The 13759-nt window shown below is 38.2% G+C and overlaps 2 protein-coding genes across 2 annotated transcripts in view; both read right to left on the bottom strand.

Moving 5' to 3' along the window:
• Window positions 1-2898: 2898 nt before the first annotated feature.
• Window positions 2899-13759, bottom strand: part of LOC131325072 (uncharacterized) — a 43871-nt gene continuing 33010 nt past the window's right edge. The window contains exon 2 of the mRNA XM_058357128.1: window positions 2899-3409. Within this exon, the coding sequence (XP_058213111.1) occupies window positions 3377-3409 (33 nt within the window). The 3' untranslated portion in view covers window positions 2899-3376. The remainder of the gene's footprint in view (window positions 3410-13759) is intronic.
• Window positions 9446-11084, bottom strand: LOC131325067 (F-box/kelch-repeat protein At3g23880-like). The gene has a single exon (XM_058357121.1). It carries the CDS (start codon window positions 11043-11045, stop codon window positions 9726-9728), a length of 1320 nt encoding a protein of 439 aa, XP_058213104.1. The 5' UTR covers window positions 11046-11084; the 3' UTR covers window positions 9446-9725.

The following is a 13759-nucleotide window of genomic DNA, read 5'->3' as shown; positions in this document are numbered from 1 at the left end:
ACCAGATAATTTATGCGAAGTCGCTAACAATTCACCATTTTCCCCACCTACCACCACTCTAATACTACCAAATTCCCCACTTAACATATTGTTTGCAATCCTCGGGAAAGATTCAAGATTTACTTGCTTAGTCCAAGAACTCTCGTTTTCATTTAACACCCACACACTGAAGCCCGTTCGACCAGGAGAAACAATTAGAGCAAGTTTATCATATTATTGTGTAATTTGCCGGTTAGTTTCATCCCAATTTATATCTAAACCCTCAGGTATTCTTGTTTTTCTGAACACCTCATCACCCATGTCGAAGGACATAACAACCACTTGATTACCCATCAAAACCGCCGGCCAATAGAAAACTCCATTCAGGACTGCTGAAGCAGAAGAACCACAAATTTGCACCGATACATCTTTCTCCCCAAAGTCATAGATCTCACTAAAGAACAACGAAACCTTGTTTACATCAATCTCTCTCCAAGTCTCGGAGCTCATCGCGTACAGATCAGCTCGGATATTGTGTTTTTCCCAAATAGAAGTAGAATAAAGCACAATCCTAATTAACTTGTAATCATTAGCATTGGGATGAAAGCCAAACCCAAAGAGCCACTGAATACTAAAAAAAGGCACCTCAGGAACGCCTTCCCATATCCATCCGGCACCCGGAATTTCTCGAAACTGTCTGGTGGAGGGATAAAAAAAATATAGAGTCACATAGAGATGAGAATAATAAGTGGGGATGATTCTTGAAAACCCAAAGCGAACAAAGCTGTTAAAAGGATTTTTCGTTCCCCTCTTTATCACCATTTTGCTCAGGTCAAGCTACACAGACACTTCATTTTTGGGATATTTGATATACATCTCATAATATTTATTATAATAGGCGTTACCATTTACGGCAAAGAGACGTAACAATCACCACAAAGAGGCATATTACTTTACCACAAACTCACAAAGGATTGTAACAATTTGGATAAAAAAAAAATAGGCGTGGCATTTTACTCCAATAGAGGTTGTGTGTATCATATGCACCACTAACCATAAAAAGGCATAACATTCACCAAACAAGTCGAAATATGCTACCTAAGGAGGCTAAACATATGCAAAACCTAGTTCTTAGAGCAAACTTGTGGACTTTGGTGGCCTCATATCGTATTCTGCATCCATGAGTTGCTTAGCTTCTAAAAGTTCTAAGCTCAGCTCTCAATATAACAAAAAACTTGAGATGAAGAAGGAATTCCAGTACTTGAAGGATCCTTAAGTTCTTGCATGCTAATTAATGGATTGCTGTCTCCATTTTCTAATACAACCTTTTAAGTTTCCCCAAACCCCACGGGGATCCAATTTCCAGAAATTGGTTGTATTGTTGATTGTATAGTCCATGACCACTCGAAAGCACAATCACTCAAATCAAGAAGTTTTTTAAGACCTTGGATGCCGGAAATCTGATGCTGATTCTGAGATTTAATGCATGATAATGTATTCCAGTTTTATCAACAGTCTGTGATGGCTTCTGTGGTTCTTTGGTAAGATAAAACTGTGTGTATCTTATCTACGCCTAATACAAGGATGGAATAGAGAGGCGATTACCAATGGTGCACTGCATGTGAATACTGAGATTCCTGGTGCTTCTAGCTTTATCCATCAGCTGATGTTGGATACTGAGGTTTTTTGATCTTGGTGCTGATGGCTGTTTCATATATGAGGTCGATTGATGTTGGCAGATGTGCTCTGATCTGTCTTGATGGGTATTTTCTGCTAATAAGGTCTTGCTGGTTCCGGCCTTCCAATCAAATCCTCTGATTACCCTCCTTTTCCCCTTTCTTTTTCATATACCCATTGTCGAGTTTATTCTTAATAAAAATTTTGCTGTTTAAAAAAAAAAAAAAAAAAAGTTCTTTAAGAATAAGAGCTTCAAGTCATACTGCAACAAACCGGTGGCCATGGAGGAATGCACGCGAGTTTCATCCCAACCCGTAGGGAAAAAAACTCGGAGAAACTCTTCAAACATTCATAACACGGCTGCAGGAAACATGGATCACCCAAGGGAGTCGTCTTTATCAATTGAAATAACAAAGTAAGAAAAGTTAACTCGAATGGGGATCATAGAAGGAAACATGGATCACCCAAGGGAGGCGTCTATACCAAGCTAAGGAGAGAAGTAGCTCGTAAATGGAACACACCACACCAATAGAACGCACCGTCAGTCACCCAAGCCCCCAAAACTTTCCTTTTTCAAAGCCACAGTTGGTTTATCATATTGATAATTTCCTTAGCTTGATGGATATAGTCCTCCCCTGCCTCTTGTCTGCCTCTGCACCCAATTGCTCCTTAGGTTTACATGTATGATCATGAACAAACCAACCTAATCAATTATGTGTTTGCTTCATTCCCCAAATTTGCTTTCCAGCCCTTATCTAATAGCCTAATACATTTTCGCAGCTATCCTCATCAACCCAAAAAATACTTCGAACTAAGGGCTCAACTCTATGCATATAAAACATGAAGGGCAACTCTAGCAGAATAAACTTCCAACATGAACTCTAGAAGTCCTTGATATTCGAGCCTTTGCGGAGAAGGGTGGCATCCTTTTCAACTGGGGCCGCAGGTCTGCTAACAAGGTTGCCCACGAGGTGGCAGCTCTAGCTCTTAGGAATTCCCTACCTTGTAATTGGGTGGCTGTTCCACCTTTGTCTCTTTTTCCTATTCCTGTAAGGATGGTTTTATATGAATGAAAGATTTCTTTTGCGGTTCAAAAAAAAAAAAAAACTCTAGCAGAATAAGAAACAAGAAGAGAGAGAAGAGAACAACTGATTGAATTCTGAAAGTTGCTTACTAGGCCTGTAGAGTTTCAGTATCTTCTTCCTACACACCAAGCAAATTGTGTGAAGGCCGATTGTCATACTCCCTGGGATGATCAAATTACTGATTTTTCAACATTAATATACTATGAACATAATACAACTACTGCACAGGAGATCCAAGATAACTTAAGGGGTAAACATAAAAGAGACGTCACTTGGTCCGAGTATCACACTAGCATACCAATTCAAAACAACTAAAATACTGCACTCAATTCAACCACATTCATAGCTTTTTGCTACATATTGGGCACGAGCATTGCACTAGCATCGGTTCAGAATAACACAGGAGAGAAGTTACGTGGTAAACATACAAGTCACACGATGCAAAACCAAAGCAAAGAATGGTTCAACAATGACACATAACTTAAAAGTTGGAATATGTGATCCAAAATATAGCAGTCAACATTACAGAGAAATCAAGGGTCAAAACATCTATTGCATATTCAAAAGAGACGACTTACCAGCACAACAAAATAAGTATGAACAGACTAGGCATTCTAAACACCGACTCACATGAGTCACTTCCATGAATTCAATGCTTCCTTTTCTAGCTGTTCTAGTTAAGCAAGATTTCATTGGGTCGCGTGACTAGAAAGAGGGTCCCCTCGAGGAGCAAAATAGAAGATGGATACGGAACCTGACCAAAATAAAGATCCGTAGTTTCCCTTGTCTTTGGATCATACAAAAACAACTTTAAATCACCAAATACCTTATAGTTAGTCACTACCAATTCACCATTTTTCACAAATCCCAACACTGTCATTTCACCACTTTGCCCACTTCCCACATTATTGGCAATCCTTGAAAAAAATTCAACTTTAAATGGGTTTGTCCAAGAACTCTGGTCTTCATTCAACACCCACACGTCAAGGCATTTGTCATTAGGATAAATAAACAAAGCAAGATTATTCTTCAATTCTATAAATCGCCAGTTAGTCTCCTTTTCATTCCAATTTCCATCGTAACATGCTGGTGCTCTTATTTTTTCTGAACACCTCATCGCCCATGTCGAAGGACATAACTATCACTTGATTAGTTGGGACTTCACGTGCCGATCAATAGAAAACTCCATTCAAGACCGCTGAAGCAGAAGATCCAACAATCTGCATGAAGTCAGCATACTCCCCATAAACATAGTCATCATCCTCCCAATGAACATTGATCTCCCCAAAGAACAAAGAAAGCTTATTAACATCAATTTATGTCCAAGTATCAGTGCTCATCGAATACAGATCAGCTCGGATATTGTGTTTATTATGTTTTTTCATCACCGCTCGGATATTGCGTTTACTAGAAGTAATAGAATGAAACAAAATCCTAATCAACTTGTAATCATTAGCAATGGGATGGAAGCCAAACCCAAAACTTTCCCGCTTAACATACAATTTGCCATCGTAACTCTCATCCAACCAATTCCATGCAGAATTCGGAATTTCCCGAAGCTATCTGGTCGAGGGATTGCATATAACTAAGCGATATCCAAAGTGAGATAAATTAATGCAAACCAGACCATTACAGATACCCGCAATGGAAAGATACCTGCTATTCAAAAATGGGAAATCAAGATCGATAGGGCAGAAAAATGGGAAATCAAGATCGATAGGGTCGTTGCCAAACCCATCGTTAAATCAAAGACATTGCTCTATTTCTTTCTCCAATTATTACCTTATTTCTCAAATTATTATTCTTTTATCTTTTTCTATCACTTTCCAATCATTATTCCTATCTTTAATCATTACTCTATTTCTCTCTCCACCCACTACCAACACTAAACTAAACTCCAAACCAAACAAAGCCACTGCATAGTTTTGGGTTTCACGATTGCGAACGGTTACAAGGAGAGAGATGGAACCGAGAGTGGGGTGGGTTTGCAGATGCTTGGAGATAAAATCAGGGGTTTTGATGAGAGCGTTCCAGTTTTCGCATACGGATTTGAATGGCAAGAGGGATTTCACTGGCCACCTCGATCGGATTTCAATCGTTATCTCAATCGGCAGAAGGATGGTCGCCCTTGCCACAGTGGATCGGCCACTCGCCATATCTCTTCTTGTCCTTCTTGTTCTTCGACCAATTAAGCAATTTACTGCTAGTCCTAGTGATGAGAGATTACAAGATTCACGAACTGCTACGGCGCTGCCCATATTCTAAACAAGATTGGGGGTGCAGCGGTGCACAAACATCGGGGGGGACTGGGCCGGGTTTGTACCGGGCTTACATTATACTACTATTTGATAATCACGAGACTTGTGCATATTCAAATTTGATTTTTTAATGATCAGGATTCATTTAATATTCCGAAACCCAATACTCCTAGAGTTTCATTTCTCATGCCCGTCTAACTAGCCCTAAAACTGTTAAACTAACAAAGCTAATCAAGTCTAAACTTATGTTCGTTCGTTAAAAGCTTGTTTACAATTGGTTTGTTACAAAATCAAACTAAGCTTGAACATTATTTGGTTTGTTACGTAATCAAACTAAGCTTAAACATTATTTGGAAGCTCATTAAGATTACAAGTCAAGCTTAAACAAACTACTACTCAACTCGTTTTGCTTTTTTGTGTATAAAAAGTTGAAACTACTTGAGATCGGCTCGTATTTGACTTGATCAAAGCTTGTTTAAGATTGGCTCGTCTAAAAAACAAGCTAGGCTTGAATATATTTCCAAAGCTCGTTAAGTAATCAAACCAAACTTAGCTCGTTTATCACCCCTAACTAGCCCATTATTTTTCTAAAAGTATAGTACCCAAAATAAATTAATCTTCCCTACTATTATGAATTAGAGTTTACAACCATATTTATTATATTTATACGAAAAAATATATGTATCCATTTTAAAAAGGTACTTTGTAGATATAACTATATAGTAGTAGATTTTTTTCCTCCGTAATATTTTTTTTTATAGTATAACTATATAATACATATCAATGTCTTTATTTTATCTTTTCGCCATTCAAAAAAAAAATGCCTTAATTTATATTAGTCGGGCTTGATTTTAAGAAATATTTTCAAACTTATCCCATTAACTAAATGAGCTTCAAATCTCTACCCAACCCAACCCGATGGCAAAAATACATATCCCATGCCCTTAGATAAACGGGCTTGGTTGAGCAAGCACGACGGGCTAACCCGCGATGTGCACTCCGGTGAAGTAGAATCCCTGTTGCTGCTACATTTTGTGTACAGTATGTATATTGGGCATGAAATGCGGATCAGAGACCCGGACCAGGCCCCTCAAGTTCGGAGGAGTGCCCACAGTATGAATGCTCGGAGCCGATTCTGTAATATTTTGGACGGTTAAATGATATGTTATGTGTAGGGCTACAAACGAACCGAGCCGAGCCGAGTTTTAGAGTGTTCGAGCTCGGCTCGGCTAAAATTTAGTTGGCTCGAGCTCGGCTCGAGCTCGTGACGAGCTGCAGGACTCGAGCTCGAACTCGGCTCGATATGTATTTACGGAGCTCGAGCTCGGCTCGTTCGGCTCGTTTATGAAACAAATATATATAAATATATATATAAATAAATATAAATATGTAAAAATATATATATGTATATATATATATATATATATATATAAATATATTATATAATCGAGCTCGCGAGCCAATTCGAGCCGAGTTTCGACTAGCTCGAGCTCGAGCTCGGCTCGTTTTTGTCTTGAACCGAGCCAAGCCGAGCCGTTATCGAGCCGAGCTCCGAGCCGCTCGCGAGCGGCTCGGATCGTTTGCAGCCCTAGTTATGTGTAAGTAGAGTGGAGTGCATTTGCTAGGTGGTACCTCCCTTATACTGCCATGCACATGGGTAGGGTTTAATTTCCGTAAGCACCCATCCCTCTTCCCAAGTTCCTTAGGATAAAATAGATTAGGATTAATACTGCAAATGGTACATCTTGCATATATATACATATATATGATATGTTATGTTTTGTGTTCTCAAAAAAAAAATACTGCTTTTACCCGAGTTGCTTCTTAAGCTCACATGTATGTTTCTGGGCATTGCCAAATCTGGTTCATTCTTTTAGACCGGAGGAGACAGTCCCAATCGTGACCTATCATTTGCTGCAATTAATAGTTTGGATGTATTTTTAAACTTTGACCGGTAAAAGTTAATTCTCACTAGTAAGAGTATATAAGAAAATCTGAACCATTGAATCTACTAATAAAAGACGGTCACGATCAGGACTATCTTCTCCGGTTCAAAACATAGACCGGAGAGGAGCCGGATCTGCCAAATTTCCTTCACCTCCAAGTTTCATTAAGTTTATCTCAACAGTTACACATTAGCGCTTTGCATCATTTGCGAAAAAAATTGTATTCCAACCGTAAGCTTTTAACATCCTCACGGAGTCACAGGCACAAGGCTCTCCCTTCCATCAACCCAAACTGCCCATATATTTTCCACTATCATCTTTCTACAGGCCAGGCTATGCAATTACAGTACTCTCTCTATTAGTAGGTTGTGGTATCCCCGGGATGATCACATTACAAAATTTTCAAAGTAAATAGCTCATATGGAACAAAATTTGAATACTGCAAATGGTACATCTTGCATTATCAAAGACAAACAGTCGATAAAACTTTTACCATACCTATTGGGCACAAGTACTGCAGTGGCATCGAAAATCAAAACAGACACGGGAGCGAATAGAAGCGGTGAGCATACAAGTTACCGGTTGAACAAGCAAAGAAAATAACGGTTCAAATGGTAAATAACATACAGTTTGGTATATGCAGGAGTTAAGAGCAAAGTGAAAAACTGGTAAAACATCTTTTCTCCTTTAAGGCCTAAGCAAAAATACCACCAATAATCCTATGACAATTGAATCTGCAATAATCGCACGGTATTTACTTATCCCCTTGTAGAATTTGTATGAACAGGTTAATGTTCCAAATTCACTTACGGGATAAAACAAACTACTCGATGGGTTGGAGATGCTTCTAACAGACTACTCGTCTCCACAACGCCACCTAGGTACAAGTGGGCATAAGTGTTTACTCCCACACCCCCTTGCCACTGGCAAGACTTGAACCTGAGTCTCACCTGAGGATGAAGGCCACCCTACCCACTAGGCTACCACCTTCAATGGTCACATGTATGTTTCTTGGAATTGCCAAATTTCCTTCTCCTCCAAGTTTCATTAAGTTTATCTCAACATTTACACAATTCAGTGGTTCGCATCATTTGCCAAAACGTTTGTTTTCCGACCGGCAACCATAAGCTTTTAACATCCTCATAGGCTCACGACTCTCCCGTCAACCCAAACTGCTTCGAAGTCTTTTCGTTCTCACGAACAAAGAACGAAGGACTCAACTCTAATCGGCAAAAAACAGAAGGCGGCTTCAACTCTAGGCTTCCTGTTATTGTGTAGATGATGGAGCTTGAGGGTTCCAAACCTCGCCCTTCTATAATTGGGGAAAGAGCAAGACACAAGCGTTTCACCCAATTGATTTTGAAGTTCCAGTGGTGCTTAAGCTGCAGAACCACCTAAAGCAGCGGTCAAGATAGTAGAAGCAACAAGGAGAAAGGCACCTAGGGCGGAACCGGTTCAATGCTAAAAGTTTCTTACTGCCCATGTATTTTACACTATCATCTTTCTACAGGCTAAGCAATTACTATCTATTAGCTGACTGGTACCACAAATTACGTATTTTCCAATGTTAATAGCTCATATGGAACACAAGTTGAATACTGCACATGGTACTTCTAACATAATAAAAAAAAAACAGTCAATAAAACTCACATACCTATTTGGCACGAGTATTGCAGTGGCATCAAAAATCATAACTAACACAGAATAAATCAGAAGCGGTAAACATATAAATTACTGGTTGAAAAAACAAAGAACATAGTAGTTGCTGCAGACTGCAGTTCAAATTGTAAGGTACAAAATGAAATATAGTTGGGTATTAGTAGTAGTTAAGAGCAAAGTGAAAAACTGGTAAAACAACTTTTCTCCTTTAGCCTAAGCAAACATACCAACGATAATTCTACGACAATTGCATCATGAATAACCACACGGTATTTACTTATCCCCTTCTTTTAAAAAGATGGTATGAACAAGTTAATGCTCCGAATTCACTTATGGAATAAAACAAACTACTTTGATCCTCTCAAATAGACGATTCGATTGTATTGGATTAGAGATGCTTCTGCCTTGGTCGTGGTATTCATACCTCTAACTACACTCTGGGAAACAAATACGAACAAAAGCATTTGTGCTCCTTTTATGCCTTGTTTTTTCATCCATACCAACCCACACATCAAAAAGCAACCGACTACCCATAAAAAAAATCCCAAGTTCAGAATGAGTAATAAAATTCAAAAGAGGAAGTTCTCCAACAAATGCTCAAGCTCCACACAAATTCTGTGTTTTTGCTATAATAAATTCAGCGAACCTTGGTATTTCGAAGCCATTAAGGTATAGTGAAGTCATAAGTAAATTTATATCCATGCTCATAACAAACAAGGAGACCCTTGCCAAAAAAACAAACAAGGAGAAAGGAAGAGCTGCATATTTGTATTCCAGAAAAACAAAACAATATGAATGCACCAATACCAAAACATTTTATGCTCACGCAATGACACATCACTTGAAAGATGAACCCATCCTAAAATTATCTCCATTGCTGAAGTCAATTACACATCCCACCTAATATATATACATATTTGAAAGCAAGTACTTTCAGGGTCATACATGGAACACAACATAGCACAAAAGGGTAGTTTTAAGTTGGTTTTCAAAAGACACTACTTTAAGCCATTTAAGCTACCGCAACTAAAACAAACGAGAACAGTGAAAGAAACCTCAAAATACAAATAATCACAGCTAAGTCAATTCCACGAACTCAATGATTCCTTCTTTTAGTTGTTCTAGTTGAGCGTGTTGGCTTGCATGACTGGAAGTAGGGTCTCTGCACACAAATAAACAAAGGATTGATATGGAGCGTCACGAGAAAGAATATCCTTAGTTTCCCCGGTCTTTGTGTCATACGAAAAGAGCTTTAAATCACCAGAAACTTTATGCTCAGTCACTAACAATTCATTATTTTTCCCACCTCCCACCACTCTATTATCACCATCTTCAATTGCAATCCTAGGGAAAGATCCAACTTTAACTTGCTTAGTCCAAGAACTCTCGTTTTCATTCAACACCCACACATCAAAGCCCCTTTCATCGGGAGAAACAACCAAAGCAAGTTTATCATTAAATTCCATTAATTTCCAGTTTGTTTCCCAAATCCTATCCAAGCACTCTGGTGTTCTTATTTTTTGAAACACCTCATCACCCAAGTCGAAGGACATAACAACCATTTGATCAGTCGGGACTTCACGGCCTGGCCAATAGAAAACTCCATTCAAGACTGCTGAAGCAGAAGAACCACAAATTTGCACTACGTTGTTATATTCCTCCCCAAACTCATACATAAAGAACAACAAGAGCTTATTAACATCAATTTCTGTCCAAGTATCGGTGCTCATGACATACAAATCAGCTCGGATATTGTCTTTTCTCATAGGAGTAAGATCAAGCACAATCCTAATCAACTTGTAGTCATTAGCACTGGGATGGAAGCCAAACCCAAAACTAACCTGCCTAACACCAATAGAGCCATTGAAACCATTCTCATCTAACCAATTCCAGTTGGAGTTTGGAATTTTCCGAAACTCTCTTGTCGAGGGATTGCATATAACCAAGGGATATCCAAAGCGAGACAAATTAATGCAAACCAGACCATTACAGACACCCGCAATGGAAAAATCATTCCTAGTCCGTTCCCCAAGAAAGGAAATGTCCCGAACGGAATGGTAATTCTTGGGAGTTAAAAATGGGAAATCGATTGGGCCGCTGGACCCATCGTTGGAAAGTAAAGACATGGCGTAGTTTTGGGCATTATGATTGTAGTATTTGATTAAGAGGAGAGGGGTGGAATTAGGAGCGGAGAGGGTTTGAAGATGTTTGGAAATAAAATCCTGGGTTTTGATGAGAGCGTACCAGTTTTTGCATACAGATTTGAATCGCAAGAGGGTTTTCACTGGCAATCTCGATAGGATTTCAATCGTTATCTCCAACGGCAGATGGAACGTCGTCCTTGATGCAGTGGATTGGCTACCCGCCGCCATAGTTCTTCTTCTCCTCCTCCTCTTGTTCTTCCAAACTTGACTGAGCAATTTTGTAGCGATTACTTCCATAGACTGGACAGTCCGGTTTACTTGGAATTGGTAAAGTTGAACCGCAGTTTAGTAGTACAGTATTTTGTTGCCTTTTTCTTTTTTTAACTGCAATTTTTTTGTCTTCTGTTATTTTTTTTACCAACAAAAAAAATGTAGATATTATACATAAGAAAAGCAATATAATAAAAAGAAGGGCATTACCGGAACGAAATATAGAAACAACATAAACAAACAAAAAAACCGCATGGAGCCGGGACGACGGAGTCGGACCCATCGATCACACTCGTGAGAGGGAGGTTGGAGTGACCAGGTATAGACACAGAGCAAACTCTTCTGGATGGACTCGCCGCACCAACTTGAGCTCGTTCCGTCGTAAACAGAAGGCTGAAATTACTGCAGATGCTGCTACTGTCGTTGTTGAACTTGTTACAAGAAACCAGATCTAGGGTTATCTAGAACCCTAAATCTAACTCCAGAGTCTAAAAATAATGAGGAGAGTGGGAGATCTCAGTTTTCTAAAGAGAGAGTCTCAACCATCTCATAATAAAAAAAATGAGAGAAGAGAGAATTTGTGTTAGAGGGGGATTGAGGGAGAGGAAGAAGGAAGAGATTAAAAAAAAAAAGGGAAAAAAAGAAGTGGGGAAGACGGGGGGGGGGGGGGGGTCCGGGAGCCCTCACCCAAACTCTCTCTCTAGCTTTCTTTCTACGCTGCTTTTTTCAGAACTCTTAAAGCATCTGCAACCTTTGATATCAAATTGAGGATGTTAATTTTTTTTGAAAGTTGATGTGGCATTTTGACATTTTTAATTTGACATCAAAACTTCCTCTCCAACTCTTATGTCAAATTTTATTTATTTGACATTAAATTATCTCTCTCCAACCCTTATATCAAAACACAAATGGTCATTTTTTGAAATTTGGCATAGAGGAGGGAGGTTGTCAAAGTTGGCTTGCCTTTAAATCCACGTAGGAATTGGCATCAAAGAAGGCTGTTAGATTGGATTGAATTTTAGTGTCAAATTTTACCGTTAACATGTCAACGTAGGATTTGACATATTCCATTGGAGATGCTCTTAGTTGTGTCTTTTGCTATTTGTGTGTTCTGTCTTTTCTGAATTTGCAGGGATTTGTATTGTATTTTTTAGATTAATAATCAATCTTGATGGGAAGAGTTTAAAAATAAAAAATTATGATTAAAAGAAAAAAAAAATCACTAAAGACATACTACAAAATAGCTTTATTTTCTGTCTAAAGCGTTATATAAACTTTTTCCAACATCGGTCCAAAGTTTCATACTTTTCTAATTCATCTAGCAGAGACAAATAATTGACTCCAAAAATTACGATGAAAAATCAAACAAAAAGTTACGAAAAGTAAAGATTTGTTTTTAAAAGAATTACGAAAAGTAAAAATGAGCCCCTATGATCTTGGTGTTTGGCTGCACTATTGAGAATCAAATCCAAGAAAATACATTATTCCAAATGAACTGGATAATGGCGAATTAAAATGGAGAAAGAGTTTATAAAAAAAAATAATTAAATGGAGAAAAAAAGAAGAAGAAGAAAAGATACAGTCACAGAGAGATGAGAATAACAAGTGGGGATGATTCTTGAAAACCCAAAGCGAACAAAGCTCTCAAAAGGATTTTCCGTTCTCTTTATCACCATTTTGCTCGGGCCAAGCTAAGATAGACACTTCATTTTCGGGATATTTGATATACATTTCGTAACATTTACCGTAATTGGTGTTACCATTTATCGCAAAGATGCGTAACATTCACCACAAATAGGCATATTACTTTACCACAAACTCACAAAGGATTGTAACATTTTGGACAAAAAAATAGGCGTGATGTTTTACTCCAATAAAGGTTACCTTTAAAAGTGTATGCCATATGCATTCCTAACCATAAAAAGGCATAACATTCACCAAACAAGTCGTATTATGTCACCTAAGGAGGCACATAAGCAAAACCTAGTTCCGCCCTTACTCACATAGCCCGCAGGGTGATACCCAATGTCAGCTCCGATGTTTGGATTGTCCAAGCCTAATCTCAAGTTTAAGCTTGGTTGTCCACTGCCGTTCAAAAAAAAAAACTTGGTTGCCCCCTTTGTATAAGTCATAAAAAATAAAAAGGTATACAAGTAAAAAAACAAGGTTTCAATTGTTTTTTTTAGCTTGAATTACATTAAAATCAAAATATTGATTCCAATGACGGCACCATTTTAAAAAGGCCATCATAAATTAGAAATTATTTTTAGCTTTAATTACATTAAAATATTAATTCCAATGACGGCACCATTTTAAAAATGCCATCATAAATTAGAAATTATGTAGCTATGGGATTCCCTTTTCTTTCTTTTTTTTTCCTGTATTACATGATGGTAGTAATTTTTATTTATATATGAGCACTAAAAATGGTTTTGAGTCGTAACTGATTCTTCGCTCACGATCAGCCCAGGAACATTTATATTGTTTTTACTGTCTAGAACGTTAAATTTAGTTTAATAATAATCAGTTCAAATTAGTTGGATCCAATTCATCTGTACCTGTTTTGATGCATTTAGGGCCGTTAGATCAAAAGTAAAATCTTTTAATCTATCAAAATACTTCGGAGATCCAATATACCCAAAAATACATTGGTACATGAGAATTTGGGTGCAGAAGATTTGAGGGTTAGTTGTGAGTAGGGCTGCTTAAAAAATCCGGTGAACCGTGAAATCGGTCCGGAC

The sequence above is a fragment of the Rhododendron vialii genome, chromosome 5a (genome assembly GCF_030253575.1).
Source record: "Rhododendron vialii isolate Sample 1 chromosome 5a, ASM3025357v1".
In the NCBI taxonomy this organism is placed as follows: Eukaryota; Viridiplantae; Streptophyta; class Magnoliopsida; order Ericales; family Ericaceae; genus Rhododendron; species Rhododendron vialii.
The sequence above is the reverse complement of the archived record's forward strand: the minus strand, read 5'-3'. Positions and strand labels throughout refer to the sequence as shown.